The sequence below is a fragment of the Xenopus tropicalis genome, chromosome 10, assembly GCF_000004195.4.
Source record: "Xenopus tropicalis strain Nigerian chromosome 10, UCB_Xtro_10.0, whole genome shotgun sequence".
In the NCBI taxonomy this organism is placed as follows: Eukaryota; Metazoa; Chordata; class Amphibia; order Anura; family Pipidae; genus Xenopus; species Xenopus tropicalis.
In genome coordinates, this window is record NC_030686.2 from 16,443,620 (window position 1) to 16,458,082 (window position 14,463).

Consider the following 14,463-nt stretch of genomic DNA (forward strand, 5'->3'; position numbering starts at 1 on the left):
CCAAGGCTCCAACCCGTGTTACTGACATTCACCCGCCTTTCATATCTTGGGGTTGATTCAACTGGGAGTTGAAAGGCAATGGCTTCTCAAATGAGGAGCTCTATCAAATGTTTCTTGGGGGACAAATTGAATCAACCCCCCCCTTTCTCTCACACAAACACGCACCATTCGCAACACCCGGTTCACTGCTGCCTAATTCTCATCAGATATAGGGGACTTCCTGAGTAACTCTAACCTATTCCCTAAGTGCTACTTTTCTATTTCTTAACTATCCCCACCCCACCGGGCATAGGGTGGGAGAAAGAGGGGTCAAAGGCATGACCCTTTGGTTACAAGGGGCACTAGGCCCCTTTTCTAACAGCTTAAATGTAAAAATGTATTTACATTTACCTGTTAGATAGGAATCCCCTAATTTAAAAAGTCCCTCCCCCAATCCTAAAAATTAATAATATTATTATCAGTATAGTGTAATCAGTATAATAAAATATCCTAATCTAGACCCTTATATTAGCTTTTATAAATACTAAATATACTAAAATATAATATATACATATATTAATATAATTACTAAATGTAAATATTTGTATCCCCCTATACCCCTAATCCAATTAATTCCCCCTTATTCCCTCACGTTACCATCTATAAATTCTAAAAAAAGTTAGTAATATAACTAAATAGAATACAATATTCTTATCTTCCTATACCCCAATCCTCCACCCCCCCACAGACCCTTATCCCCCCCATTTCCTTCTACAAAGCCTAAAAATATAATAATAATAATATAATTAAAGTATCATAGCCCCATTAATAGCTCTAACCCTCCTCCTTTAGTCCCTTAAATCTTAATCCCCTTTCATTTCCCTCTACAAACAATAATATATATGATTAATATATAAAATATCCTAATATCCTATACCCAGTCCCCTTATTTCCCCCCACAGATCTTAATCCACCCTATTCCTAAAAGTCAATAATGTTTATAATGCATATTATAAAATATTTTATTTCCCCCCTATACCCGTATCCTCCTCCATTTCTCCTCACAGACCCATATCCCATTCATTGTCCCTATCAATCCTAAAAGTTAATAATATAAATAATGAATTTCAAATTCCCCTCTATACCCCTAATCCCCAGTCCTCCCCCCCAGACCCTAATCCACTTAATTTCCCTCTATAGATCCTAAAACATTTTAGGCTAATAATATAATACATATAATAAAATATTCTCTTAATACCCCTAATCTTCTTAAATTCATCCCTAAAACCCTTATTCCCTACATTTCCCACTATATATCCTCCATTTTACCCCATAAATCCCAATTCCCTTCTGCTTCCCACTATTTCTCCTCACAGACCCATATCCCCTCCATTGTCCCTATCAATCCTAAAAGTTAATAATATAAATAATGAATTTAAAATTCCCCGCTTAATTTCCCTCTATAAATCTTAAAACATTTTAATACCCCTAATCTTCTTAAATTCATCCCTAAACACCCTTATTCACCACATTTCCCACTATACATTTTACCCCATAAATCCCAATTCCCCTCTACTTCCCACTACATATACTACAAATAATAAATATCCCCCACCTTTTCTCTAATTAACCTCCATATCCTCTACTTCATCTGTCTCATCTACCTCCATGTCTTCTACCTCCTTTTCTCTATCCACCTCCATGTCTTCTACCCCTCTACTATATCCACCTCCATTTTCTCTACTCTATCCACCTCCATAGCCTCTACCTCCTCTATTCTATCCACCTCCATAGCCTCTATTCTATCCACCTCCATGTCCTCTACTTCATCTGTCTCATCTACCTCCATATCCTCTACCTCCTCTATCCACCTCCATGTCTTCTACCCCTCTACTATATCCACCTCCATTTTCTCTACTCTATCCACCTCCATAGCCTCTACCTCCTCTACTCTATCCACCTCCATATCCTCTACTCTATCCACCTCCATAGCCTCTACCTTATCTAGCTTATGGGCCGCCATGCCCACCCACTCTCCTGCCTCACCCCCTTCTCTACCACTATCTCCACTTACCAGCGCAACACTGAATAGGGAAAATGTGGCCAAACAAGAGCTCTAGGCTTTTCCTACTACTTTTCCTACCTTAACCTGCCTGGTTTACCCAGAACTTAACATATACTCACTGCCAGCCCCCCCACTGCCCTTGTCATTTTACCAAGATGGTTACACATATCACTATTATGTACAGCACTTTCCAGGCTGAGCTATTGCACAGGACCCTCTTGCTATGGAGTCCTGTCCCTCCCAGCAGCCCAGTGGTGAGCTGAGTAAACTACGGCGCTGATAAAAGAAAACCAGACTTCAGTTTGGCAAAAAATGCATGTTTATTACAGATGTTTTCATCTCTAAAACTCCAAAATAAAAGTTTCACAGTTTTTCTATAATGTGGGTTTGTCTGTGAGTGAATAAAACCATGTGAACAAGCAGCAGCTGCTGCAGCCTGAAGTTGCTACAGTCATAAAGATGGCACAATCACAAAAGCAATGCATTCTGGGAGCTGTTATTGGCGCTCTGTGGTATCACTATCATCCCAACACACTGTATAGTGTCAGTCCAACATTCTGCAGACATTCAGTCAGACACCCCTCTCCTTTTTTTGTGCTTTAAATGTAAAACCCACAAATTTGACTACTAAACTTTATTCCAGTACGGATCCGGGTAGCAGCAGCCGGGGACCAGTATCATTACGTGATGTATCTGATGCCCAGTGAAGGGAAATGCTAGGAAGCAGTGCAGGAAGGGGTTTTTTGATGATGTATGGGAAATCCATGTAATTAGAGGCAAGCCTTACAGGGTCTAAACTGCAAACTGTGAAAATCCCAGATTCTATCCATTATTGTCCCCCCCTTTGATTCATATCCTAAAATGTGAAGGTTTTCACCCATGTCATGATGTCCATCTTCCTAAGCAGGTTTGCTTTTCAGCACTGAAGTGGGATTGGTCAGTCGGTATCTACAGAGTACAAGCAGTATGGCAGCCCTCTCACAGGATAAGGGAGCGTGGCTGTCTGGAAATGAACCCAGTGCACAGGATATTTTCTGAACCACCTTTAGCCTTCAGATGGCACTCTAAGGTATGGTTTATTGCACTGTCAAAGCTTTGCAACTTCTCTTAAGAGTATGGAACTCATTTGGGTGGCATTGATCCTCTCTGGCCCTCTAGGTGGAGACTTGGATAACCATGGAAGGCTGGCAACAAACCCAGAACCACTAAATGTGTGGCTTCAAGACCAGGTGTGCACTGGGGCTGAAATTACCATTATACCCAGCCTTTCCACCTACAGATGCAACAAAGCACTCTTTATACTGGTGCCTGAGGAGAACAGCCTCTGCCGAGCCATGCTCACCTCTCTAAAACCATTTGAATGGTATGTACCATAGATTGGTAAAAGAGGATATCTGTTACTGCATTTAATATTGGCCATGGGAGCTGCATGGATTGTCTTAGGTGTATTCTGCAGTCAGAACCAATGGTGATGTACTGCCAACACTGGATTTCTGCAAGATACATTTAAATGGCGGGGACATGGTAAGTTCCTATCCATGATGCCGATCATGCTAAGTGAAGACGGGCTTTGCCCCCTTGGCTGCAAACTAGTCCACGGTAGAGACATATTATAACACTGGTAACACCTGGTATTTACAGCATTGACGTCACAGCACAGGTCAAATGCAGTTGGAGAGAGATTGGTTGGAGGTGCAATTGGATCAGAGCCTACAGACATGGGCTATCTCTGTCTATAGAAGGAAGGTGGTATTTATCATGTGCCTCAGCTGAACTGGTACAATTGTTTATGTACTGTGGCTGCAGTGCAACCAACTGAATGGCCCTCATAATTCCAGGTGTGTGTTTGGTCATGTGATTATACAGTATATTGTGATTATACAGCTGAATATTGTCTACAGCCTACAGGGGCAATACCTCCCTGCATAGACTGCTGCCAGTGCCTGCCTATCTGTGTAAGGCTGATGTCCCACAAAGAGATTTAGTTCCCTGCGATAGATCTCTGCTATCACGGGCGACGGCGGAATGGCCTATGCATCACTTTGGTTTTCCGAAGTCGCGCAAAGTTTCTTCCTGAAGGAGAACAAAATCTCTTAAGGGGACATTAGCCTTAGGTTGCGTAAGGAATGGAGAAGCTTCTCTTTACCCAAGCACTGCCCAGTCTTTTGGCTAGAAGCCCCCCTCTTACAGTTTCACAAAAATGACCCAGGGTATAAGTGTAGGGGGCTGACAGTTTATAAGCCAATCTGTGCTATGCTAGGGGGTGCTTTTCCTTACCCTCCCAGCAGGCACCAGCAAACAGCCTATACAGGAAGAGCTCAGATGAAAAGGAAGTAACCCCTGAGCTGACAGAAAGTAAATACAAGTTTCAAAAAGCCCCTCTGTCTCTAAAATTGTTCAAAGACAATATGAAAATGACCGGTGGAAATTACACATAGCAGCTCTGCTGAAAGTGTAGCAAACCCAGCTATTAGGCTAAAACTGTATAAGAAGTACCATGATTCATCCTGGCTCAGGTTGCCATCTTGCCCCCCTCAAACCAGACACATACACTGAATCTACATCTTGCACGATACAGAATACATGTATCAATACAGAAACATAAAGTTCATGTGACTGTATGGCTGCACATAAACAACTGCAGCTTGTATCCAATTGAACTGCCCATTAGCCATACAAATGCATTCTGTATGTGTTCACTCTTAAAGGGGTGAGACAGCAGCCCAACCCATGACAGCCAGGCATACTAACCTGACAGTGAGCGCAATGAAGGCAAAAGAACATATGGCTTTATCTTTCCTTTCTCCAAACATGCAGTTACACATATATTAGATTTCCAAGTAGCAAAGAAATATTCTCATAAATATATATAATCTATAAATGCAATATTATGTCATGTTACATATTATTTTAATAGGATTGTCCCTGTATGGTGCAAAACACAACGGAATGCCTTTATCTGCAGCAGGATCTCCGTACTGGCCATTGGCTGATTGTTATGGCGTTTGCCAGGAGCTGAGACCATTCAGTCTAGTGCCTTTCACACCGTAGGGACCTAACATATCAGTGAGTAGGTGGGAGTGTTTTCTTCCATCCTTCTTCATCATCCTTTAACAATATTCTATTCTATGCATAGACTGTTGGTAGTTGGGACAGTAGGGTGGGGGGGGGGGGTTAATTTCATGGTGAGATTTAACTTTTCTCTCCCCCCTTGCCCCAGCACAAGGGAAAACTTTCCTTCAGTATCCAGCTTCACGGGGCCCTAACTTCCTGGAAGACCTGGGTCTGAAAGGTGTCTTTGAAATTCCTGATCTGGAGAAACGGGGCATTCCAAGTGCTCAGGGAGAGAAGGAAATCGGAAGCCTCCAAGCATTGGCTGTGAAGTGTTTCCCAGGGCTTGACCAACATGGGCTTGGGGATGTCCATTCCCTGGGGGGGAACTTGAGGTTTCTTGGGAACCAGTGTGGAGATTTAAAGTGTTGGGTTTAATACTCAGAGGCTCCACGTCATTGTAGTCAGTCAGACAAGGGCTCTGGTGGAGACAGAAAACAACAATGAAATTAAGAAAACTGCTTCACTTGCACAAAATGGGCCAATGTGTTTGCAATATGATGTACCGAAATGTACCTAATTGTAAGGCTTATCTTTAATCCCATCAAGCTAGGATGCTAGTCTATTGGGTAGGAACTACCATTAGATCTTGAGTAGATCATTGCCTACCAGCAACTCCATTAGACAAGCGTCCCGTACAGTGCTTAGCAGTGCTAGATTGTGATGTGATAGCATCAATACAAACAGATTGCTTATTAGTAAAGTCCGGGCATCCCTGTCAGAGTGTAACATACTCAGAATAGGAGTGTTACAGATGTGGAGCACACAGGGTGGGAATGATGAGCACTTACCTGAAGAGGAAATACGGGGGACTCTGCAGACATGGAGGGGCTGCTCTTTACTGGCTCAAGGCTCTTGGATGTTGTTTGATAGAGCCCCAGATTCTGGGAACTGTGGGAGGCTGGGCTGTATGCAGGGGGTATCTGGGAAAGTTGCCTTTGCAGCAGTTGCAGAATGATACTAATATCTGAGGACATCCTAGTCTCCAACCTGCAAAGGAGCAAGCACAATTCAATACTGTTGCAGTTCTTGCAAACTGTTTATAACACAAGAGGAGGCTTGTGGGAAGTGATTAGAAGCTTAGCTATAACACTATGAAACTGCAAGCTGAGCCACTAACAAAAACTGAGGAGGTTTATCGAACAATTAATTTCTGCTTGTTCGGGTCATACCTCTCTAATTGTGCTTGGAGGAGCTCTAGACGGGATTCTAGCTCTCCTGGTCGGTCGTCGGGGCTAAGTGGGGGTTCCAAAGAATTGTGCACCAGTGAAATGTGCTGGTGGGTCTCTGAGCATCCCGCTGAGTGTCTTTCACCCCAAAAACTAAACAAATTGGGGACTTCAATAGGGGCAGCTACAAAGAAAGAATGTGGAAAGAGAAGTACAATAAAAATACTTGAGAAAACAGCGGCACAAAGACAACATGTGAAAGAAACATGAGGAAGAGGAAAGATGGTCAGGTGATGCAGTGACAAGAGTAAGAGAGAGAGAAGACAGGTAGAAAACCACCAAGGTTATTAAAGGAATAGCTTATAAAGGGGGGTTGGCCGATCTGTGGACAGAAAGACAATGCAAAGTCAACAGCAGTTCAACCCACCCTGTCTACTTCTTTGTGTCAATAAGCCCCCCACTACTGCAGGCACTGGGGTGTCACATCCCTGTACTCCTGCAATTATGCTCCCAAATAAGTGTGAAGACAAATATGTACAGTGCGACGAAGAGGGCACGTGAAAATAGATTTGCCCAAATAAAGGCAGGGTGAATGGATAACTGGCGCAAGTTGGGCACACTTGGCTGTCCAACATCTCATTCCCAAACCAATGGGATTCATATAAATGTGATACAATAGCCTTTACCTTCTGCTCCTTTAGGAATACTTTTCAATACATATGGCATTGTTGGTGGGATTTGCTCCCATTGATAAGTAAGAAGTTGGGCACTGATGTTGGGGGGATTAGGCCTGGCTCTCAATCAGGGTTCCATTTCAGTTGGGTTGAGGTCAGGCCTTTGTGAAGTCATTCCTGTCTTAGCAAACCCATTCTGTAGGACCTGGCTTTGTGCATGGGGGCATTATTGTGCTGGGACAGGAAAGGGCCGTCCCCATACTGTTTTACAAATTAGGAATCATGAAAATGCTAAGAATGTCATTGTATGATGTAGTGGCGCCTAGGTCAGCAACAATGGTTGTGGCTTAAATAGTCAAATTAGAAAAACTAGATGGCATCCACATAGTTTGAACCAAATAGTGTATTAAAGTGAAACCGTCCTAATAAAAATGAGAACTAGATAATATTGGATGGTTTCACAAACAATCTCTTTGTAATGTTTTACTTGCTGAACCTACAAACACCACATTCAAAATGCAAATTGCAGACCCAATTGCAGCACAAGTCAGTCATTTGTGGAATAGATTTAGCAAACATCCACTCTTCACATTGACTGATGGCTAGTTCTACTTCAAAGACAGATACAAAATGGTGAACATGGCAAAGAACACAGCAACAGCCCAAATGGAGCACTTACCTGAATATGTCTCCACACTGTTCAAAACCTTCCTGCCCCCTTCCCTGCTACTAATATTGGCTGTCACTAAATTCACCACGGCAGGAATAAACTCTTGCTTCTCTGCAGCCGCTTGTATGTCCACAGGTGCTGAATTGAGGGGCTTGGTCTCCTCATCACTGGTCTGGGAGCAGGGTGTGGTGCTACTGGCCATTTCTTCCCAATGCTCCCGACTTGTTGGCCTTTGCAGGTTAGTGAGTTCCGAGTACGTATGGTACTGTTCCGCGTCCGAATTTATCTCATCCACCCCTTCTGAGGAAGGAAAATGAAGAGAAATGTTTCTTTGCTACTCCATCACCCCACCAAAGGCCATTGCTCATGGCTGGAACAGCTGGAGATGCAACAAAAGTTGTTTGTCTGCCCAATAGTAGAATGGATCACTGTGTATGTGTGTTTCTGATAACTTATAATTTCATTTCAAATAAAGATAGACAGATAACAGCTTGTTTCTCACCGTTCTTCTTCTGGCGCCGCCCTGGCTGTTTGCACCTGCGATTGCGGCGGTATGTACAGTTATACTCTTCACTTTCTGGGGATCGGGGGATGCTGTCTGCCTACAGGATGCCAGTAGAGATACACAGTTACAATGGTGCTTGTACTTAACTACTCTCCTACGACGCCCACCATGACTGCTGTTTATAAAGGCTCAAATTCTAACTAAGAGATGCTAGGTAGAGTAAAGATCCCCTATACATTTTCTCACCCCAAAAAATACCTCTAAATAATGTATATCCATCAGTTAAATGCCACTGTGCAGCTGTGAGTGGGTAATCCTAATTCCATCCCTCCCTGTCACTCTCTTGCCTTAAATTTCTTCACTGTAGAACCCTGTCCAGCCTCATCTTTTCCTAACACATTTATAATTTCTCTACCACTTTATCTCCCCCAGCCTCCTCACATCTCTAAGGTTGAAAGTGATCTCCAGGTTGCTCCAGAAGTTGTCAGAGAAGGTTGGATACATATCCAGGACCTCCAGAAGGTCTTCCCTTTGGATCTTGTGAAGGTCACAATAAGTCAAGGCTCTTACATCCGCGTTTGACTTTCCAGGACGGGCAAACAGGTTAATTGGTTCACCAAATATGTCATTCTTTCCTAGGGAAGAAAAAGGGAATCCTTAGTTTTAGAGCTCATTCTCCCTTAAACCTTTCCTTGTAATAAGTCTTTACTAGTCTTCCATTATGGGTTGCCAGATATAAGGGAAAATATAAGCTTTCTTACAAAAAACAGCATATCAACAATCCAACACACAACTAAATGTTCAAGGTAAGCTCTAACTGTGGCAGAAAATTAGACAACTGTAGAAACAAACTGATACTGACAGCTACTAGTTAATGGCAACATTTGATTCCAGCCATGCAATTATCCCTTGGCTGACCAGTTATTATTTATCTTATTTCCTAAGCTCATCACAAATCTAATGGATTTGTCCAAATGCTGAATTCCAGATAAAAATTGGTGGAATAATAAACTGAATCAGAACCCATCAAATCCTATAAGGTTCATCTGAATCCTAGCTACTGTGCATTCCTAATTCCATTACAAGAAATGAATGTGGAAAAGGCTTCTCATGTTGGTAGTTAGTAGAAGAATGTAGTAAGGTTTCAGTTGTGCTTGGAAACAAACTGGACTTTATTACCCAAAATTGCCACCACAATGTCATCTCGTAGAATCTCTATAGAGCCACGGGAGATGAAATAGAGATTGGTCAGCACATCTCCGTAGTGGACCAGCGTGTCTCCAGGAGGGGCGTGTGTAGTTCTGAATTTCATGGCCAGTGCCCGTAGGCAGCCCTTTGTGGCACCACGGAAGGCTTTGCAATGCTGAAGCAGTGTACGGTTGAGATGCAGACAAATGTCTGCTTGGAGGCACTCGGGGAATCCTTTCAGCACCTAGAGAAATAGGAAGGGATGAACATATGGAACAGGTAAGAGAGAGAGAGTGACGGGGACAGGAAAATAAGTAGAGACACAAAACATGAGAGAGAGAAGGACAGAGAAAGAAGATCTCAGGTTACAAGTTGGTCTGTGTTATTCTAACCAGGAAGCCTAAACAGACCAAGAAAAGGAGAGGTAGGCTACAGAATGTACTAGCAGCTATTTAATGAAGCCAATATGGAAAATTCAGACAAAGTGATCTAATGATTACACAAAGGTACTACAATACAAAATAGAGAATGTCAGCCCCTATATTCCATTCTGACAGTCCTGTTGCAGTATCTTCATCTTGTTCCACTGCCCTTGATGCATAAGATAGTGGGGTGCGGTTTCTGCCCTGTTTCAAGTTTCTTATTTCCCCATTTAAAAATAAATTGAGAGCACAATCGTAGCATTCTGAAACCTGACAAGCAAATTCACGTATTTCTAATTTGCAGTGGACCCTACACCATATGGCACCAACAACCTGTATAAAGTGAGCCTGACGGGACTAAAAAATATGGACGATGTAAAGCACAAAAAGGCCAAGTAAAGAAAGAAATGGTCTGAAAACGTATAGGGGAGAGTGGAGTGTAGGAAAGGAAAATGAAAATACAATTTACAGTGCACAATGTTGCATAAGTTGATGAATCCTGACAAATAGTGAAAGAGCAAGTGCAAATTCTCCTTATTTAGAAATGGTTACAATTAATTGACAGGAGGCAAGGTAAAGAGAGATGGTGATCCTCTGAACCTAAAATAAAAATACTAATAGTAAGAGCAATAACCCCCTGCTTACCAATACTGTATCTAATAAGTGTTCCAATATGGCTAACGTATCCTTAAAAGATCTTTGGGTTCTCCATGAAAAGTAGCACTATATGTATAACATCAACTTGGATCCTGGAGTCACCTGTATTTATACCCCAGTTGGGGGAATGTGCGGTGTAACCAGATGTGGTCAGGGTATGCCATGGCGATGGCCAGAAATCACCCAGATTTAAATCCCAGTAGGTTATGTCTGTGGGGACATGAGATCTTCATCTTACTGTCATTTTCCCTGCTTACTTGCTAAGCTAAGTGTACCCAGTGTTGAAAAGTGCAAAGTTATAATAAATATAAGCAATAATATAAATGCGAGTTAAGCTCCCCATACATGGGCCGATCCGCTCGCTTGGCAATGTCCACCTACGGGTGGGCGATATCGGGAGAATCCAGGTTAATTCAATCATTTGGGCCAAACGATCAAATTATAATGACGGGCATAGGCAAAGTTGGTCCAGGGACCGCATCAACGAGCCGATGCGGTCCCCAATCCGACTAGATTTTCTAACCTGCCCGATCGAGATCTGGCCGATTTCAGGCCAGATATTGGTCGGGCAGGCCCCGTCGGGAGTGCCCATACACGGGCCGATTAGCTGCCGAATCAGTCTAAGGGACCAATATCGGCAGCTAGAATCGACCCGTGTATGGGGACCTTTATACACTAAATGGTAGTTTGTTGGGGGATCCTTAATTGAGAAGGATCTGGAGGTTCTTGTAGATAACAAGTTGTCTAATTCCAGGCAGTGTCATTCTGTGGCTACTAAAGCAAATAAAGTGCTGTCTTGTATAAAAAAGGGCATTGACTCAAGGGATGAAAACATAATTTATAGGTCCCTGGTAAGGCCTTACCTTGAGTATGGGGGCAGTTTTGGGCTCCAGTCCTTAAGAAGGATATTAATGAGCTGGAGAGGGTGCAGAGACTGCAACTAAACTCGCACCAAACCTAAATACACCCCTACACTGTGCACGTTGTGCTCACGCCTGACATTGCCTTATTCTAAATATGCCCCTGCACACCAGAGGCCACCCCTTTAGATTAGAGGAACGGAACTTTCATTTGAAGCAGCGTAGGGTTTTTTTTTATGGTGAGGGCAGTGAGGTTGTGATGGCAGATTCTGTTAATGCCTATAAGAGGGACCTGGATGAGTTCTTGAACAATCAGAATATCCAAGGCTATTGTGATACTAATATCTACAGTTAGTACTAGTGGCTGTATATATAGTTTATGTATGTGAGTGTATAGATTGGTAGGTGTGGGTTGTGTGTGCTGGGTTTACTTGGATGGGTTGAACTTGATGGACTCTGGTCTTTTTTCAACCCTATGTAACTATACTCCGACAATCAGATAACCCTCGAAATTCCAAACGGCAGAGATGCTGAACAAAACATTAAATAAATTAAAAAACACAATATAAAAAGAAAACACCAAATGAACTGTCTTTGAGAAATTACTGACTACACCAGACTAAAGGTTAATATTAAGGTGAACTGCCCCTTTAACACGGAATGACATTGTATTTTGTTTACTACAATGTACAGTGTTTATAGGTGTATCTTGACTCATCCCAAAGTGATATCCCGGGCTACACCAACTAGATACTTCAGGTTATCACAGTGATGGCTCATGGTATCCCAAATTCATTTTGGCAAAATAATGGCACAACTCTAGGTCCCAGTATAATCTGAGATTCAAATCCTTTGCACTGAATGCTTTAAAAAGCCATATTAGTTAATCTGTAAATCTAAGGGGGTTATATATCAGGTAAATTCCCTAAGCCCCTTAGATTTAACCATTTATTATCTGCACCAGAACAATTTGTTTCAGTGCAGAAAATAATTGTCCTGACAATGTAAGCCAGCCATACATGAGCTGAACTCCTAAACCACTGGCCTATGTGCTAAATTGCCCCACAAGGTATGGTCGCTTTCCCATTGTTCTAATGTATAAACAACTGGAACAGAATGGAGTGAAGAGACGTTTTGGATCCTCACAGCTTTCTTCCTCATCCATTGATGCATCATACCCTGGGCAAAGTGGTGCTTGGGCAGATTGCATTTTCAAACCTGCTCAATCCCCAAACTGACCAATATCCATAGTAAATTTCAAGTTCATCATACTGTAAGGGCTCTGGCACACGGGGGAGATTAGTCGCCCGCGACAAAACTCCCTGTTCGTGGGCGACTAATCTCCCCGAGTTGCCATGACCCGCCATCCCGCCGGCAAACATGTAAGTCGCTGGCGGGATGGCACACGCGGCGGGGCGATTTCAGGAAATCGCCGAAAAAGACTTGCGAGTCTTTTTTGGCGATTTGTGCGAAATGTAAGTCGCCGGCGGGATGGCAGGGGTAGGCAACTCGGGGAGATTAGTCGCCTGCGAACAGGGAGTTTTGTCGCGGGCGACTAATCTCCCCGCCAGAGCCCCAAATCTTGAAAACCATGGTATCTTAACCATGAATCATGGTTTAGATACGCAATTCATTGCGTACCATACACAAACATAATATCCAAGGCTATTGTGATACTAAAATCTACAGTTAGTATTGATGTTGGTATTTATGGTTTAATTAGTGTATAGATAGCTCAGTATAGGTCTATGAGAGGTGGGGTTTGCGGGGAAAAGTTAAACTTGATGGACTTCTGTCTTTTTTTCAACCCAACTTAACTATGAAACTATTGAACAGTGACCCATTTCCAGGGATCTTAATGTTGTAGACATACACAATGGTATCAATTATTTTGAGGCCCATGGAACTGTAGCCAATCTCCCTGCACAAGAGAAAAACTCATCAAAAATTGCAGAGAAGGATTGTTTGAAATTGTGATAAAAGAACCACAATCAACTGCTGGACAGAGTCAAGCTGACCTGATCCTCAGGCTCAAGGTAGAACTGTTTGAACTTGCACCATCCATCACCATCTCTAAAAACTTGGGCTTTGTGGTAAGAAGCCTTGAAGACCCCCATCGCTGAGAGGGGAACATAATTCAACAAAACACACCTGAACAAGCTAAAATCCTTCTGGAACACAAACATCTCTTTGTTTCAGGGGAATAAACTAATGCCTTCAAAGAAAAGAACAACATCTCCACAGTCAAATGCAGAAGGTACCCAGTTGTAAATGATGCCTTTAGAACTGGGTACCTTCAGTCTGTGCCTGGCATGAAAACTGGGGATTATAAAGGCATTTTGGAGCACAGTGGCAGAAAGCTGGGTCTCTGTTGCAGATCATGGGTCTTCCAGCAGGACAATTATTCTTTTCAAATGCAATGCTACAATAGGTTAGCTGAAAGCAGTTCTAATGAGTAGCGCTGGCTCCTTCTAAAAGCTCAGACTCAGGCACAATGCACTGAGATGGCACCTACACACCAATATTACAACTAATAAAATACATTTGTTGGTCCAAGAATAACATGTTAAATGGTAGAGTGATTTATTTGCTATATAAACAGTGTAATTTAGAAATAAAAAGTATACCATAAAATCATGATAGTATCCCTTTAAGTGGGCAGTGTCCATCTGCCTTTTCTACGCTTTAATGAATATGGCCTTTTATGTTTAGGAAGTCAATGACTTCTTTGTGTGCCTGGTGTTCACTCAACGTCAATTTAATGACATACAGATATGGCCATGGCTATCCAAACATGGTATCCCAGGCTATCCCTGAAAGTAAGTGCTTGCTAAGCTAAATTAGTAAGTGAAATCAGAGTGAAATGTCTCAAGATAACAAGAATTTGCTTTGGGATAATGGTGACTTGGAGAGCAGACACCTGCTATGAGTTAGATAAGGCAGTGTGCAAAATTGATTAGACATTTCAGTGTCATTTAGTCCATTTTATTGACACTCCATGGTACTTCAGTCTGGCGGTTACTAAGTTTAGACAACAAAGCACCGTAATGTTTTACTGTTAATCCTCAAACCACTGTGATCTGCAGATTCCTTTTGTATTGTGTCTTTGTTATCCAGTGATCAGACTTAGCAGCCACTCTATTCTCTAAATGTATCTGTTATC

General features: G+C 42.4%; 1 protein-coding gene across 2 annotated transcripts in view; it reads right to left on the minus strand.

The window, feature by feature from the left end:
• Nucleotides 1-2,340: 2,340 nt before the first annotated feature.
• kcnh2 (potassium channel, voltage gated eag related subfamily H, member 2) overlaps nucleotides 2,341-14,463 on the minus strand; it is a 92,703-nt gene continuing 80,580 nt past the window's right edge. Inside the window, exons 8-14 of one of the 2 annotated variants that reach the window (XM_018089321.2) lie at nucleotides 9,353-9,605; nucleotides 8,615-8,808; nucleotides 8,171-8,270; nucleotides 7,678-7,965; nucleotides 6,328-6,508; nucleotides 5,947-6,145; nucleotides 2,341-5,576 (exon numbers count right to left, since the gene is read on the minus strand). In XM_018089321.2, coding sequence (XP_017944810.2) covers nucleotides 5,307-5,576; nucleotides 5,947-6,145; nucleotides 6,328-6,508; nucleotides 7,678-7,965; nucleotides 8,171-8,270; nucleotides 8,615-8,808; nucleotides 9,353-9,605 — 1,485 coding nt within the window. In that variant the 3' untranslated portion in view covers nucleotides 2,341-5,306. Of the gene's footprint in view, nucleotides 5,577-5,946; nucleotides 6,146-6,327; nucleotides 6,509-7,677; nucleotides 7,969-8,170; nucleotides 8,271-8,614; nucleotides 8,809-9,352; nucleotides 9,606-14,463 lie in introns of both variants that reach the window. The other variant, XM_012952904.2, reaches the window with a different exon arrangement.